General features: G+C 41.1%; 1 protein-coding gene across 4 annotated transcripts in view; it reads right to left on the bottom strand.

The window, feature by feature from the left end:
- Window positions 1-17,550, bottom strand: part of NOSTRIN (nitric oxide synthase trafficking) — a 63,089-nt gene extending 45,539 nt beyond the window's left edge. For 2 of the 4 annotated variants that reach the window (XM_070803784.1, XM_019971530.2), the window contains exons 1-2: window positions 17,283-17,548; window positions 6,787-6,872 (exon numbers count right to left, since the gene is read on the bottom strand). In XM_070803784.1, the coding sequence (XP_070659885.1) occupies window positions 6,787-6,872; window positions 17,283-17,309 (113 nt within the window). In that variant the 5' untranslated portion in view covers window positions 17,310-17,548. Of the gene's footprint in view, window positions 1-6,786; window positions 6,873-17,282 lie in introns of all 4 variants that reach the window. The other 2 variants (XM_019971521.2, XM_019971510.2) reach the window with 2 other exon arrangements.
- Between the last annotated feature and the right edge of the window lie 624 nt (window positions 17,551-18,174).

Here is an 18,174-nt window from a genome sequence, read left to right on the forward strand (position 1 = left end):
AGCAGAGGTTAATGGGTAAATTCCTCCCCAGAGAAAAATCACTCTAAAAAGCCACATTCCAACTGGTAAGTGTGGAGAGAGCTGTCATTGTTATAGGTTAGAATGCTTGCAAATTGAAACAAACACCGCCATGTGGCTCATCTGTTTAGGGTCCCATGAAGCAGAATATACATCCTTTCCGAATTCCTGCTAAAAAGAAATTAATGGACAGAGTCAGAAAGGGACATGTTTTCCCAAGGCAGACATGGCAATGCGCACCCCCAGCCACACTGGTTTCTTCTAAGGCATGTGCTTTAATATGGCTCCTAGTCTAGAAGACACCACATGTGAAGAAAGTCAACAGAGGCAGAGTTAACCTCAAATTGAGACATGGACTTTTCCCCCCTCATTAAAATAATTGGAAACTAGTTTATAAGAACATTGAGCTAATGTTCTAGCCCTACAGCTACTGTATCTAATAGGAGTTGAGATTCTCTCTCCAAGCAATTGTCTTGGCACATGTGAAATTGATGATGTATCTTTTTGGATGGGTAATTCAATCTTGGAATATTCCAGTGAGTCTTAATAATCCCTGACCAGGGAAATGGCATGCACTGACTTTTAATCCAGTTATATTCTAATTTCCTCTCAGCATGTGGAGGCAGGTCAACACATTTTCATTAGCAATAATGAAGATCAACCAATAAGTCAAAGACTAACATTTGTCTTAGATTTGAAAATAAATCATATTTAAAAAAACATGAGAGACAGAAAATATGTGGTATCAGATTCAATATTTTAGACAGGGCACAAATTAAATTGTAAGACTATAAGTGACCAGGTAATCAATTTTCGAGTGCTCTACTCTAAGAAAATTAAGATGATAAAAAGAGATTAAAAATGAAAACTGTAGCTGCTTCTGTGTCTATGAGGAATTGGTTAAAATTGAACGAAGGCTCTCTCAAGACTGAAAACAGCAGGTGACAACCCTCCCCCCTTTATTATGAATTAAGAAGAAATTTTAGTCTGAAACTCTTTGCAATATCACACCCCCATTCCTGGCCACCTGCTTTCTATCAGCAACAGCTTCTTGGGACCTGATATGCTGACATGTTCCACACAAGCTTTATCAGTTTGCCATTTGAAAGATAGCGGCAAGCTCATACAAATAGGCTGTATATAAAAGTTAATAACAATTTGAAAATTGAAAGACATTTTTACACAGGTACTACTTTTTGAGCAGTGGGATTCTCTGGCTAGCCAACCATACCCACTTCATCATTATTCATTGCCTTTATTCTGGTTCCTGAGAACAGTGTCTAAAAGGAGAACTAGGAAGATGAGACTTGGAGGTCACGCTGCTTGGGTGTCCAGTCTGGGAGTTTCACTGAGTCTCTGCTTGCTTCTGGCCCAGGGGATGCACAGCTAAGGTTGGTCTAGCACCTCAGATCCTCTGGGTCTTAATTCTTGAACTGAGTGAGTTTATGTGGGTGGGGAGAGGGAGCTTTGTTGTGGGGGAAGTCAGGTGAAATAGATAAGAAAGGCAGTTTTTAAAACTTTTCAACTGGAAAGCAAATGTTATACAGAATCCCACCATATTATATAGATGCTGTGTTCTGAATAAGTGGGAACAGGAATGAAAAAGGGTGCTGAGTCCCGCCCATTAATTTCTTCCTACCTGCTAAAGTGACCCCTGAGAGCTTTCCACAGACCCCTTTGCTACCAGGTACAAAAGCCACTGGGCTTGATGACCACAGGTGTCCCTTACCATAGAAAACCCTAATACGTTGTGAAGGGAACTGGATCACTCCCATAGCTGTGCCCCAAACGGCCTGCCCGCTTGGAAGATGCCCTCACGCCATGCCTGTGTAGATCTGAGTAGAAATTACAATATGCCACCTTTTCCATACCCCCATCTGTAAGTTAGGGGTGGGATAGAGTATTCACATAGTGCATTGGATTGTGAGACTTTAAGTAAGAGAAACCAAAGATAAGATACATTTAACACACTTCCTGGTCTCTTCTATGATTTTATTATTCTCTTCTAGCTTTTGTTCAAAATACTCTATAAGTACATTTCTTTGACACACTCATTTATTACTCCTTGTAAAGAGCATAACTTAAACTTCTAAAAAGTGTGAGGTTGTGAGTGCCTAAAGGCACAGAATCACTCCTGAGAATACATTTATTCCCTCAGTGAGCATCCAATGAATGCCTACTCTGTGCAAGTCATGTGGGATACAAAGACCCTTAAGGAGTTCAGCGTCCAGTAGTGGAGACAGACAAGTGAACAGAAAGGCAGTACTGCCACAGCAGAGATAAATACTAGTGGAGTCTTGACCAGGAGGCCAACCAGACTGGGATGACTGAATTCTGAAGAATGCATTGAGTGGAAGCTGGCAGTGAAGGTAGAAGTGCCTCCTGGGCAGAGGATACAGCATGTACAACTGCCAGGACCCATGATGGCAGGTAGGAAGGGTGGGGAGGTGATTGCAAGTGGTTCTACAAGCAGCGACCATAAGTAAGATGGAGAGATGTGATCTGAAAGATGTGATCTTAGAGATGTGATATTTAAGCTGATCTTAAAGTTCCTTCTATGAAATACTACAAAGGCTGAATTTTATACTAAAGGTCATGGAAACTTCTGAAGGGTCTTAAACAGGGTCCTGACCACAAAGTGAAAGATGTCTTAGATGCTCCCTAGTTGAGGCAACTTGCTTGGGTGAGAAAAATTAGATCCTCTGAAGGGACACAGCTCTGAGCCCAGGTACCAGACATGAAGGTTGAGAGTGAATTAAATTTCTACTTTCACAATGCCCCTCAGCCAGGTGCCTTCATGCAGTGTACAAACTGCCCAGCAGCAGGGCAGTACCCCCAGGCAGAGGACAGGTTAAGAGTGCTCTGCCAGAACAATGGCAGAGGCCATGAAATGAAAACAAAGCTAGAGGAGCAGAGGTGTTTGGAAGAGAGAAATATAAGGACTTGGTCATGAGTTGAGACAGCAGAGGAGCTTCCCTGGTGGCTCACACAGTTAAGAATCTGCCTGAAATGCAGAATACCTGGGTTCGATACCTGGGTCAGGAAGATCCCCAAAGAAGGGAAAGGCTACCCACTCCAGTATTCTTGCTTGGAGAATTCCATGGACAGAGAGCCTGGTGGGCAAACAGTCCAAGGGATTGCAGAGTCGGACATGACTGAGCAGCCACTGATTACTGAGACAGAAGAAGGGGTCATGGGTGGCTCCCCCATACTGGGCTTGACTGGGTGGGCAGAGGTCCTGGTAATCATGGTTAAAAATCCAGAAGGAGTGAGTACCAGCTTTGGCGAAAAGCTGATCAACTCTATTTGGATAAGCTTCCATTGTGGTTTCATGGAGCATTCAGCTGGAAATGTCCAATAGCCTGTTGGATATACGGTTTGAAGTACAGGTTAAGACGTATTGCCTAGTACATATGGAAGCTATCAATACGCAGAAAAGGGCTGAAGTTGTGGGAACTAAGATCACTCAAGCTATGGTAGACTAGAAAAGATAAGGATTTATTAAAGATTTCATTTTAATCACTTATCTTTTATTGACAGCCTCTGCAATGCCTTGTAGATGAAACAATGACCAACTACACTTCCTTCTTTGTTTTCTTCTTTTATTTTTAATTAAAAAAATGTTTTATGTCCAGAGTTGTGGTACTTGCTGTTTGAAAACCTGATCTTAAGCTTTCATAGAGGAAAAAAATAATTGATTTTTCCCATCAAAGCCTGTTTACACTTCAGCTATGTGGGGCAGGGAACCAAATGTTCAAACAGTTTCTAGAAATGTGCCTTTGTCTTTTTGGATCTGATCTGTGATTGTTTTGAAGTGAATGTGATGGCTTTGGCATTAGGCATTTTAGGAGCTGCTGTGTGTTTCTGGCTAAATCTGAGTTGCTACTACAAAAAAAGGAAACTGAAGCAGCTAATTAGATAAAAGAAGCTAAGCACAGCCATGAATTACAGAATTTCCAGGCAAAATGGTGTTTCAATTCCAACACACTTTTCTATCACCACCAATTAGAACAAATGCAAGAAGGCAGCTGAGCTTGGAAATAGAACATTATCTGGCCTTGAAGCTTGATTGGGATGCAGTCCCTTGTAGCCAGGAGCTAATACAGATGTGTTAGCAGAAGCACATTCCAATGGATTCTTAAGCAAGGTGTCTGCAACTGTTAATACCCAAGGATAGTAAGGGCCCTGTTTAACAATACAGGTGTAATAATAAGAAAATAAACCTTAAACTAGCTTTCGTTTTTTTAATTCAATCTACAAATATTTACTGAATGCATTTTATGTGGCAGGTATTCTTAAGCACCATATGTCCTCTCACTAAATCTTTCATATGTTGGCTGCTGGATTTGTCTTCATGAATTTCTATGTCATGATTTTCTGTGTCTCAGTAGAAATGCCTGCTGTACGTATTCTAAGGGTACCCTTTTACTTGTCTGATGGGGTTTCCTGTTACTTGTCTATACTCTTAAGTAATACGATGTTCTCAGTCACTCAGTGATGTCCAACTCTTTGCAATTCCATGGACTGTAGCTCACCAGGCTCCTGTGTTCATGGGATTCTCCAGTTAAGAATACTGAAGTGGGTTGCCATTCCTTTCTCTAGGGGATCTATCCCACTCAGGCACTGAACCCCGGTCTCCTGCATTGGAGGTAGATTCTTTACTGTCGAGTCATTAGGAAAGCCAAAGTAATATGATAGCTTCTTTCCAAGGGTATTGGCTTTCTAGGCATTTTCCTAATACCAAGGAAAGATTCATATGTAATAAGCCCATCTTATTTTGCATTTAAGAGGAAAATAAGCGGAGTGCTCATGTCTGGATAACTGGTGGGAAACAGCTTTTTATCTTTTGTATGTCTAGGGAACTAACTACTGATAACTAACTACAGGATGGGGACAGTGAAGGCAAGTGTAATACAAGCTATGTTGGTTGCGACCACGCCTCCTTTTGATATGGTAATTATGTTCTCAAACACTTCTTTGGAAGAGATAGGAACCTCAGAATCACTCCCAGTGGGAAAGAAATGACCCAGTCATGGAGGGAGGTAGCATCTGTCTTTGCCAGCTGACACGTAGGGAATTTGTTGGGAAAAAAAATACAATATACCGCATATTCATAGATTAGTAGGGACTTTGTGTCCATTAGAAAACAATTCTTTGGAAACACCTACTCTTTTAGCATGGATGATATCCTTTAGGTTAACTACATGATCCAAGAGCTGAGCAAAGGATGGAGAGCTTCAAGCTCAAGTGTGAGGTGGCATTGCAAAATGTACATTTATCAGGAATAAATATAAAGCAACTCACACAAGGTATCTTGGTTAAGGGGAAATGATTTAATTGTGAAAGATTAGCTTTGCCCATTGTTCAGGAGAGCATTCATTGCATATACAATCTAATAGCCAGCATAATTCTTTGGGTCTAGGTAAACCATTAGATCCCCTCTTTGTATTTATGCTATGGAATTTTTACCCCAGAGATGTGCACATAATTTTGCTAGATTTTAAAATTCTATATTCTGCTCTGCTGCTGCTGCTGTTAAGTCGCTTCAGTCATGTCCGACTCTGTGTGACCCCATAGATGGCAGCCCACCAGGCTCCGCTGTCCCTGGGATTCTCCAGGGAAGAACACTGGAGTGGGTTGCCATTTCCTTCTCCAATGCATGAAAGTGAAAAGTGAAAGGGAAGTCGCTCAGTCGTGTCTGACTCTTAGTGACCCCATGAACCACAGCACGCCAGGCCTCCCTATCCATCACCAACTGCGGGAGTCTACCAAAACCCATGTCCATTGAGTTGGTGATGCCATCCAACCATCTCATCCTCTGTTGTCCCCTTCTCCTCCTTCCCTCAATCTTTCCCAGTATCAGGGTCTTTTCAAACCTGGTTACTTCTTTATAAAAGCATGTTTGAACTCTCCTGTATCTTTCCTTGGCCTCATTCACTGGTCCTGATAAAGCTATGTTCTTTATCAGGACCAGTGAATGTTCTCCCTTGCTCTTGACTTACTAACACAGGATGCAATTAACTCAGGCATCTTTGCTCTTATGGCACACGTACAGTATTTTAAACTTGAAATGGGTTCCCTTGAAAGAATAACCAATCTCTTTTGAAGGTCTCTTTGGAATTGTTTATTACAGAACTGTCGACACGTAGAGAAATGGCCTAAGCACACTGTAGGCCCAATTCAATCCTCGGGGACTCTAATTTTAAGCAGGAATTTTTGTAATTTCTTGCCTGAGTTAAGTGTGTTCATTTCAGCATAATAAAGAGCTTTACACATGATCAAGTGTAGTATTAAGAGAAGATGATACTGAAAATGGTGACTCTATTCATCCATGTCCTCACTCAACAGACACTTACTGAAGAAGTCAAAAGGCCAGACTCTGAGAGCTCAGCATACAAAGATGAGTAAGACACAGCTGCTGCCCTTGCCAGGGAGACAGAAAAGCAGACGAATAATTGCCATCAGTGTGAAGAGCACAGTAATGGGAGTATAGGTCAGGCACAATGGTGGGCCCCAGGAGAGGGTGATAATCAGAGGGACTTGACTGAGCTTTCCCAAGCAGAATTACTTCCTGTTGTTTCCTGATTTTTATGGTACCCCAGTGATAAATGTGCAATAGCGAAGAATCACTCTTCAGACCGATTTCTCAAGTACCAAAATATAACACTGCGTTCTGGAAAGTAGGACAGCTTGTAATCACTCCTCCAGTCTTGTCGCTGGCTGCAACTAAAGAGGAAAAACTGCTCCGTGCAAACATGCATTTTGTACCTTTGCTGAAGAATGGATGTGATCTGCTTGCAGAAATCTTCCCCATTTTGAGAAAACTCCTTCAGGTTCTTGTATACTTTATTATACTGAAACAGAAAAGATGTACAGAAGGGTTAGGAGCACTCCCAAAGACCGAACTGCTGTAAATTCAGAATGCTGCTGTGATGAGGGCTGTCTTCGTAAATGATCCTGCAGCTACAGAATGCACACTTTGATGAGTTCTTAAAAATAAAGAGGAAGTCTCTTCTGTCTGGATGTGAAAGACTCTAGAGAACTTTTCAAAAATAGAGCTGGTCTATCTGTTTCTTCCTAGGCCAAATGCAAACTCTTCATCAGTGGGTGAAGTGGGATTCCTGTCACTCCTTTTAGTCCCAGGAAAGCTAAAAATACATCCTAAAATACACTGCAGATTCATGTTATGTCACCCCCACAAATTCCAATATATTTCTGGACCTCATGACAAACCCTGAACCATTAAAGTGAGTCTTTCTTGACTGTGATAGAAAACGTAAGTGAATAATTTGTTAATAAAATTTCTCCTAGTCCCCTCTATATCTCATTGAACTTTCGTAATAAGAATGTTATAATAATGAGGTGAACATTTTGGTTGAACCAAACCTTTATATATTTATAAATAAACCTTTATCAGTGTATCTATATATGAATTTAGTTGTAGACAAAAATATTCCAATCGAGAGATTTTTGTCATGTGGCTCAAAACTCCACAATGTTCTTCTGAACATTGTATTCCTGAGGCTAGACATAGATGATGATTGCCCATAGGAAGAGGGTGTCAGTTGATTCTGCTGCTTTCCTGACAACAGAGTGGGTGAGAGAGGTGATCTAGTCTCAAACACATCATCTCGGTGTTTCCATCTGGGAGATGGGATGGCCCATGTCATTTTTCAAACCGAGATTGCACCCAGGAGGATGCAAATTCTGTGTAGACTGAGTGTCATGCAGTGACTCTTTGCTCAGACAATGAGCCAGCCCCTTTCTGACCTCAGATGTCGTGGGCGTGCTGCTGGTCACCCTGCTGAGAAGGAGAAAGGACAGGAAACTCAGACTTCCTGAGAACCTCCTATGGGACAACCATGTTTCCATACAGGAATCTTCAGTTCAAGACAACTTCTCAGCTGTCAGCCAGCACCTGGAGTAAGGGGCTGGTAGACTGGCAAATAGGACAGAGGGCACAGAGGAATAAAATCCTGGAGAAAGGACCAAAACAGGCCCCTACCTGCAGGGGTGGGACCAACCGACACTAGGATGTAGTGACATAGTCTTATAGATACCACATCCTTTGATCTTTATGCAGTAGTTTAACTTTCCCCTGAATTTAACACAGAAAGCCACCACAGGACCTGGTAGATGCACAATAGGAGAAAACAGCCTCACTGAAACCACCCAGAACACAAGGACTGGGGTCAGAGTGCAAAGGTCTTTAGAAGGACATTGTTGACTCCTAAAGCAAGGTTTGCAAAATCACAGGTTTACAGCACCGTCAGACACCTGGATAAGGGAGGAGCAGGCTGGGAACGGTGAGCTGGAGGGACAGCTGCCACAGTAACTCTGGACCACAGACCAGCTTTCTTGTCCAAAAAAGCTGAAATGAGGATTGGGATCTGAAAATATATATTTTTTTTAATTGCAGCAAACGAGTCACAAACTTTTAAACTATCTTCCAAGCAAGCAAAACACACTTGGGTGTAGCCTTCATTATGAAGAAATGACTCTCTCAAATGAACTTACTTACAAAACAGAAAGAGACTCATGGACTTCAAAAATGAATTTATGGTTGCTCGGGGGAGGGGATAGTTAGGGAGTTTGGGAAGGTCACTGCTGTATTCAAAATGGATAACCAACAAGGACCTATTGTATAGCACATGGAGCTCTACTCAGTGTTATATGCCAGCCTGGATGGGAGCGGGTTTTGGGTTTTGGATGCAAGTATATGTATGGCCAAGTCCCCTGGCTGTTCACCTGAAATTACAACAACATTAATAGGCTATACGTGCTCAGCTGTGTCCAACTCTTTGCAACTCTCTGGACTATAGCCCTCCAGGCTCCTCTGTCCATGGGGTTTTCCAGGCAAGAAGACTGGAGTGTAGAGCCATTCCCTTCTCCAGGGGTTCTTCCTGACCCAGTGATTGAACCCACATCTCCTGTGTCTCCTGCATTGGCAGGTGGATTCTTTAACACTGAGCCACCTGTGAAGCCGATTGGTTATACCTCAATACAAAATAAAGTTTAAAGTTTGCAAAGAAAAAAAGAAATGATTCTCCTCTGAGGCATGAGAGTAAAATCACAGTGTGGCAACCAAGATTTCTCATTTTTATTTTCATAAACGTAAATTGTTATCTGTGAATGACATGATACTCTCAGGCCTCTTCTTCCCCTTACAAGTACAATGGGAGAGTTTGGTAAACACTTTAAAATTGCTTAGCTTTTTTGTTTCTTAGTCACCTAAACATTTTCACTAAATTCTCCCTTAAGCCTTTTATTTCCTTCCCATAACACTGAATAACATCAATAAAACATAACTAGGTATCATGAAAAGAAAATAGAGAAATGTTAAGCAGGCGCATGCCCTTGGAATAAAGTCATTTCTCAACCTCTCTCCCCCTTATGTGTAGCCATGCAATTAAATGCTTCCCAAAGGGAGATGGGTGAAAATTCCTTCCTCCTCTTTCCTGAATCTGGGAATTAAAATGACAGCTGTGCCAGAAGGTTATCTTGAGGGTGGATGCCACATGCTAAGATTTTAGGTCAGAAAGAGAGAGAGCCTGGATCCTGAGGGCCTCTACCTGAGCCCTAACTCTCTACTTAGGGACGTATTTTATGTATGGGAGGACTATAACAGTAGACTTCCTTTGTCAAAGCCACTCTTATTTTGCATTTCTAAAATATATAGCTAAACATTGTCCTAAATCAGAGTCTGTTTTTTTTTTTTTTAACATCTACAAGTGATTTATTTATTGTTTGTTTTATTTTTACAATGTTGTGTTGGTTTCTGCCATACAACAATGTGAACTAGCCATAATTATACATATATCTCTTCCCTCCCTCGCCTCCCCCAATCCCACCCTCCAGGTCATCACAGAGCCCAGACTTTTTGTTTTAAATTATGAAACATTATTATGTTTCAGAAATAATAATAATACATACACTAATTATGATATCCCTTTATATTCTTGCTACCTAAGTTACAGAGATAACAACACATTTCTGCTCTTTTTTCAACATTGCAATATTGTGATATTTTCTTTCTTTCTTTCTTTTTTTTGACCAAGCCAAGCTGCTTGTGGGATCTCAGTTCCCTGACCAGAGCTTGAACCCAGGCTACACAATGAAAGCCTGGAATCCTAACTACTAGGCCACCAGAGAACTCTGTTTCTGCTCTTTTTAAGCAACACTTTCTTTCCTTTTCATAATTTCTTTGACTATTCTTGTGCAATTATTCTTCCCTATGAACATTTATCTAATTACAATTTTTAAAAATCCCCACTGAGATCTTAATTGGAATTGCATTACATCTATATATCTCAATTTGAGGAAATTAACTTTTTTATGGTATTTAGACTTCCCATCCAAGGGCACAGTAAGTCTTTTCATTAGTTCAAATCTTATTTCATGTTCAATAAAATTTTATGATTTTTTTTATAGGTCCTGTAGCATTCTTGTTTATTTAGAAATATCTCAAAGTATTACACAGTATTAAGCAGTGTCTTTTGAAATAGCATCCTGTTTCTCTCTCTAGCTTACACCAAAGCAGAAATAAAGACTCAACAAAAACATCAGGGGGCCATGTGCAGGGGAGAAAGATTTGGATGCTTGCTTGCAAAGTGAGTTTTTCTGCTCTTAAACACTATAAGGTCCAATTTCGGCCATCTGATGCAAAGAGCTGAGTCAAGACCCTAATGCTGGGAAAGATTGAAGGCAAAAGGAGAAGCGAGTGGCAGAAGATGAGATGGTTAGATAGTGTCACTGACTCAATGGACATGAATTTGAGCAAACTCCAGGAGATAGTGGAGAACAGGGATGCCTGGTGTGCTGCAGCCCAGCAGGTCGCAAAGAGTCGGACATGGCTCAGTGACTGAACAATAACAAGGCGGAGACAAAGCAGAGAGCCAGATGGAAGGATTTGGAGCCTTCAGAGCAGAAGTGAGGAGAAGAAACTCCCACCTGGAAAACCAGGAGTGGAAGGAAGGGTCTCTGTGATGAGCTGTCTGAGGGCACGGACCCCCGCAGCCCACCATCACCAGAAGAGACGATTTGCAACCAAAGTCCTGGGGAAAGAATCGGGTGTCTTAGACACCATGTGTGAGGATGGGGCCACTAGGAGAAACCTTGTCCCTAACGGAAGTGGGAATGAGCAGAACTGGTTGAGAATTTTTCCCTGTCCTGGGGCTACTGCATTTCCTGAACTTATCAAGGCATCAAAACTCTCCAAGACACATTTAAAAAATACCATCTTCCGAGAACAGCACTGAAACATGTATATTACCATATGTAAAATAGATGATCAGTGCAAGTTTGATTCATGAAACAGGGCACGCAAAAGCCTGTGCTCAGGGACAACCCAGAGAGATAGGGTGGGCAGGAAGGTGGGGGAGGGGGGTTTAGGATGGGGGGGACACATGTATACCTGTGACCAATTCATGTTGATGTATGGCAAAAACCATCACAATATTGTAAAGTAATTATTCTCCAATTAAAATAAATAAATTAATTTTTAAAAATACTATCTCCAGAAGACTAGTTCTAGGAAGTCAGACAGCTCTGAAAGTTTATAAACCAGTGATTCAAAACTCAACTGCTTTTAGTGTAGAGTGGGTGAGCTATGGAAGTCTGGAGACCGCCTATCTTTTTCAAAGGTATTCATAGTTATCTATTTTAAATAAGAGTCTGCTCAAATCAATCATATCTTATGGCTTCAACTGCCCCTGAGAGTCCCGGTTTTAGATTTTGGAAGATTTCCTGTCATTTAATAGACTAGTACTTCCTTTTTTCACATCATGGTATCTGTAGAAAATGATATCTGTGCTAGAACAATGTGATAAATGGACAAAGTTGTTCAAGGCAGAGGCAACTGGCCACTGAGCTCAGCCCCCCAGCTATACCCTACCTGTAACCCCTCCCCCAAACCAGTGTGCAGATACACACAAGTTAGGAAATTCTTCAATACATTACATTGTTGTTAACTCAATGATCAAATAAAAATGGGATGTTCTGCTTATTACAGCAATGGGGAGAATCTTTAACTCTACATACAATGTACTGGACACTCCCCAACAAACTGAGATAAACAGACTGAGATAAAGGTGACATCAATAAATAAAAAAGTTGCTAAGAATACCTTCATTATTTCAGCATAACCACTTCTTTAGATTCATTGATTCTGTACTTTTCATCTTGTACTATCTATTCAGACTTGAAGATAAAAGCTGTGGAAACCAGACTTGTGTAAACATCAAAGCAGACCCCAGAGACAATCTCATCTAGCAAGTGTGTGTGTGTGTGTGTGTGTGTGTGTGTGTGTGTGTGTGTGTATGGGGTGGAGTGCGTATGTAAGCAGAAAATCTTGAGACCTTCTCTGCTTTGGGAGGATGAAATCTCTTGACCTTGGCTTTGGCTTTCCCTCTCCTCTCCCATCTCTCCTGCCCACTCTGTCTCACCCAGCAGAGGGGTCTCTGAAGGGATTCCATGAACCACAGTTTGGAAACTACTAAAGTCCAATCCTCTTATTTTATAGTTAAGGCCCAAACAGCAAAAGATAGCTTCATTAGTTAGGGACAGAACTGTGATTAAAAATGTTAGGGGAGCAAATCAATTAGAGAATACATCAGAAATAAATATATTTTATAAACAGGTAGTCAGTATAATCATGCTTCCCTGGTAGCTCAGCTGGTAAAGAATTCGCCTGCAATGAGGGAGACCTGAGTTCGATCCCTGAGTGGGGGACAGTCCCCTGAAGGAGGGCATGGCAACCCACTCCAGTATTCTTGCCTGGAGAATCCCATGGACAGAGGAGCCTGGCGGGCTACAGTCCACAGGGTCACAAAGAGTCAGACAAGAAGGAAGCAACATAGCACGCACACATGCAGATAACCACACTAAGTGAACTCAGAGTGGCATTACCTTTCAGCATTATGAGCAGTGCAGATGGCCCCTCATCGTCATCAACGGGCACAGAAGAGTTTGCTCTGCTCAGAGTAATGTGGAAGATCATTTTTTCATGTTCTTTTTCCACCTACTGAGCTTTTGAATATCCCACCCCTTACCAAATATTCATTCCAAGAAAGACCCTACTGTTGATCTTACATCTCCCTATGAATTTACTGTATGAACAGGCTGCTTTTCCCTGGGGTCATTAATTACCGGGAAAAAAAGATTTTTTCCTGATAAAGAGATTGCAGACTGGTGGAGAAATAAGTGGGATCTTTCTGAGACCCTAAAAATCCCTTTAGGTAGACAGCTGATGTACACAGACATTTCCTATTCTGCCGGTAAGAAAGTGTTTCTGCCCAGCACTTGTAAGCAAATTCTGTTGGATAAATAATATCTTTACAAAAAAACTTAGTAATCTAGGCAAATGGAACATGAAATGAAAGATGAAAAATGAAAATGAAAATACTCTATATCCACCTTGGCCTACCTGTTCTTTCTAACTTTCCATGTTTTGAATGATTAAGAAGGTAAAATTCAGCTAGTCTAGAAAAATTCACTTTATTCTAAGTGCCAGTATGAAAAGTTTGGAGGCTTTTTTTTGGTGGGGGAGGGGTAATGATGATCTACATAGTGTTAAACAAACCTGATATTCTACTTAAATTTAATTAAATAAGCTTTTGTTCAATGCCTTTCATATGCCAGGCACTGTGCTACTGATTTCATGTGATGTAATATCCTCTAAACTAGGGGATTTCTTGTATTTATTAGGCATCCGGGTAATATTTGGAATCTCCCTAGCAGGTTGTCATAGACTGTGGGATACAGAACATTAAAGAACATAAGCTACTTCATCCTTTCCTCTTATTACTTTACAGACGAGGAAACAGGCCCACAAAATGTGAAATGGCACATCGTATGTCTCATTGATGGTGTGGGCCAAGGACAACCACACCAGATTCAAGCTGCCTGCTTATCTCTATAGTGTCCCAGAATCCCGCAGGAGCCATGGACCATTGCCCTGTCATCCTCTGAATTAGTGCCAGTTAACATCGTGCGAGTTAACATCCTACAGCCCAGGCTGAACCACTGAGATGGGAAGCTCAAGTTGGCATCTGAACCCACAGGACTGTTTCAACAGCTGACTGTGTGGCCCTGAGAGGCTGACTATGTGGACCCAAGAAAGCCTGCTTTGACAGTCCCTTCCTGGGTAGTGAAGGGGTGAGTAAAAGCAAAACCTTGGCTATAGCTTATTATTTGCGCTTGATTTCTTTGGCATTGTTTCTTAGGAAGGTGCTATTTTTTTTTTTTTAATGATTAGATTATTTCATTTGAAGATAATTTGATCCAGTCTGTTGCCTTACACATGGATTTGAAAATGATTTCCCTTGGCATATTTTTAGGTTTAGAAGCTAAGCTCACAGGCATTAAAGCATCAAGTCCCAGAGCCAATTCTTCTCTTTTTCAAAAACAGGACTTTAAAAAAATCTCCTTCAAATAAGTTCTGACAGTCTTAAGATTAGTTAAAAGCTCCACACAGCACTCAAGCATCGTGTGTGCTACCCTAGTGACTGATAATTTGAGCATAGACACTAACCCGGATCTGTGAGGTAGAATAGCCCAGCTATCAATCTATTTTGTTCATTGGAGCATGACCTAAAAGAAGAGGTTTATAAATTTTTTTTGCGGACTGGTGAAATCTATTTTACTCATAAAAATATTTTCAAACTCATAAAACAAAATAACAGGATTATAAAGAAAACTATATTGATATATGTTTTATAAAACATAATTTAAAATCAGGATATTTTGTGTGCTCTTTAATTAACATACTAAATAACAAGTCTTAAAAATTACTCAAATTTTTAAGTCACACTGAGTGTGTATAAATGGTATTTCTAGATATCTGTAACCAACTCTAATGTTATATAAAAATATAAGTGATTTTCATTAGTTACAAGGTCACAGACACTGCTGTTATACTCAAAATTGGGGGAAATTCTTAGTTACAGTTAGGAACTAACACAAATAAGGAGGTCATGTTTTTTCCCATTGAAGGTCACTCAACCCACTGATTTCCATATATGGATCTACTGGGGTAGATCAAGTTCAGAACTGTAGCTAAACTACATCTTTATGAATTCTTTTGAATGTAGGAATATTGGTACAACACAATGCCTTAATCAGCACCTACTCTTCCCCCAAGTTCAAGATAGTATAATATTTTATATAACCAACCTCTTACTATTTTTTAAACTTTTTATTTTGCTTTGGGGTATAGCCGGTTAACAATGTTGTGATAGTTTCAGATGAACAGCAAAGGGGACTCAGGAAGGCTTTATGAATTAACTGTGCCCTGGGCAACCTCAGGGACTCATGAAATGGGATATTTTACAGGTGGTTAAAACTTTGGACTCATTTTGGTTTCTTCATGAAACTCCCTGTTTCACAAAGCATTCTTTTGCAGTCCACTCTGTTGTTTTCTTCTGTTCCTAAATTTCAGGCTCATCTCCACACAGCATTGTTCCCCAAGCACAAACCAGGACGGCACCAGGAAATCAACTCTAATGCTTGATGGAGATGAAACAGTTGCAAATAAATAAAGATTCCCTGACTTTAGAGGAGTCAGAAACCCTGGCTGAAGGAATATCCTCCCACTCTCTACTCCCAGACTATGATTGGTGGCACTGGGCCTAGAGGGACAACCTTCAAGTTTAGAGACAAGGACAAGAGTCCTTGGGGCAATGGTCCAGTGTCGGGAAAAGGACCTGTGCTTGTCAGGGAGGGAGAATTAAGCTGACATAGAGACGTGGTGATGGATTGTCTTGGGAGCTGCTCAAAGGAAACAGTTCCCCTAGTTCTGGATCTAGAGTCAGCCTTGGAAAGGAATGTTAGGCTTTCAGTTTTTTTAACTTGTCCCGGCTTTCCTCTCCACTATCTCACTCTTCTCTTGTTCTTGACTTTCTTCTTTAGTGATCATCGATGCCAAGTTTTTGCTTCCACTTGTTGCATCCCCCCTTCCATTCACCCACCCCATGCAAAAACATCACCAAAGTATCAATGGGGAGAAAGGAGAGGAGTTAACATTTTAGTAAGGGAGCAAATGCAAGGAGTGAGAAATAAACAAATAACAAACACATAAATGATAAAACACTTTGAAAAGTGATCTGTGCTTACCAAAAAGAGAAAAGATTGCTGGAGGAAATTTAAGGGAAGAGGAGGTTTCACTCTTAAAATCTGAATGCAACCATATTGTTGGAATTTTTTTTACAAATAGTAATACACATATTACTATTTGTAAAAACAATAGTAACATACAATAGTAATACACATACTACTATTATATTTTAAAAAGTGAAAGTTCTCATTATTACTATTACTAGCCGCTATGACTTTATCTCATTTAGCACGTCTGATTCCTGACTCATTTGGTGGGATGACAGTTTCAGTTTCATCTTCACTAAGCCTATACATTCCACATCCATTGAATAAACACAAATGAAACCAAAAATTCTCTGTTGATTTTTTTCTTTAGGGTTTTATTACATGCCCCGTTGATCTGCTTCTCCACCTTTTTTTGTTTTTAAATAAAATACTTGAAGGATGAATGCAGTCCCTTGCTTCTGATGTCACCAGTTTTAGCCTTTTGGCATCATTTCTTGGGACAACACAACAACAATCCTTGATTACTTTATTTCCTCCCACCACCCTTTGTTTTAATTGCTTCTCATTTCCTAAATTACATCTCTGCTCTTGTGGCTAAGGACCTCACAATGTCTCTGCACTTTTGACCAACTTTCTGTTTTTTTAAATGCTCTCAGGATTGTAACAAACAAGTCAGTAAACATGTCCAAGGACCACTGCAGGCTGGACAGTGCAGCCTGTACTTCCTCCTTCGGGACTTGCAGTTCTGGACTCTAAATGAAAGGGGAAAATATGCAAAACCTTTGCACCCGACTTAATTCCCAAAGCCCCAGACTAGCTGCAGATATTCCACACGTTTGTGTGTCCTTCTACGTTCTACACTGGCACCACTGGTATGTTTCCCGAACAACCACCATCTGCGTGTAAATACAATGTTATACCCACTCAAAGTTTTTCCAAGAATAGGAAAATAAAATATGACAATTACCTGCCCTGTCATTTGCTAGAAAGAGCTCTGTTTTAGATTAAACCAAAGAACAACCACAGGCTTTTGTTCCAGTGCCAATATCCAAACATGTTTGGCTTCTGAGCGTCTCAAATTTCTTAAGTTCAAATCCATTAGTATATAAATCTACTCCTCAGCCGCCTTTCACACGCAGGCACGCAAATTACACGGAGCTACTCACCGAACAGTCTGTCAGTGGGTCCCTCATGGTGAAATGCTGTTTGCTTCAGTCCTTGTACCTACACTCCGGCATTCAGGATGCTGCACCCAAAGCTGGGTGTGTCCTGGACTTCCGGGATTCAAAGGGCCTAGAGTACGTCAGTCCTTGTCAAACACTCCAAGAAGGAAGTCCCAGCCCTGGACTTTAATCCCATTTGCTTTCTGAAAAAGCAAAGAATGGCTCTGGGTCAAGAGCACTGGAGTGAGATGGTGAGAATGATTTCTGTAAATAGTTAGGGGTCAGAATACTGAGTCGTGAACTGCATGGCCTTGAAAGACAGCCCAGAGATTATAAAGTGTTCCTGGTGATTCAGTCACTCAGGGCTGGTAGTAGAGAGATTCTCTAAGCTTGCTGTATTCACTGTGTTTTTTTATTGTCTGTTTTCTGATGCTTTGACACACTGGGGCCTATGGGGTTGACGTGGAAGGATTGCCCCTTCCAGGATTAGCTAATTCCTTGAGACAGACAGCAAACAACCAACTTGTAAGCACGGTTTTGATTTGGAATACAACCAGTCCAGAGCCAGATCCGCAATCACCTCCCTTACCTACCTCTCACACATCAAGTCAATGTCCCCCTGCCCCAAACCACCCAGGGCCAAGGTATCAAACAGTTAAGACCATCCCTATACAACTAGGGCTTCCCAGGTGGCGCTAGTGGTAAAGAGCCTGCCTGCCAATGCAGGAGATGTAAGAGACTCAGGTTCAATCTCTGGGTCGGAAGATCCCCTGGAGGAGGGCATGGCAACCCACTCCAGTATTGCCTGGAGAATTCTCTGAACAGAGAAGCCTGGCGGGCTACAGTCCATAGTGTTGTGAAGGGTTGGACAAGACTGAAGCAACTTAGCACGCAC

The sequence above is a fragment of the Bos indicus genome, chromosome 2 (genome assembly GCF_029378745.1).
Source record: "Bos indicus isolate NIAB-ARS_2022 breed Sahiwal x Tharparkar chromosome 2, NIAB-ARS_B.indTharparkar_mat_pri_1.0, whole genome shotgun sequence".
NCBI lineage: Eukaryota > Metazoa > Chordata > Mammalia > Artiodactyla > Bovidae > Bos > Bos indicus.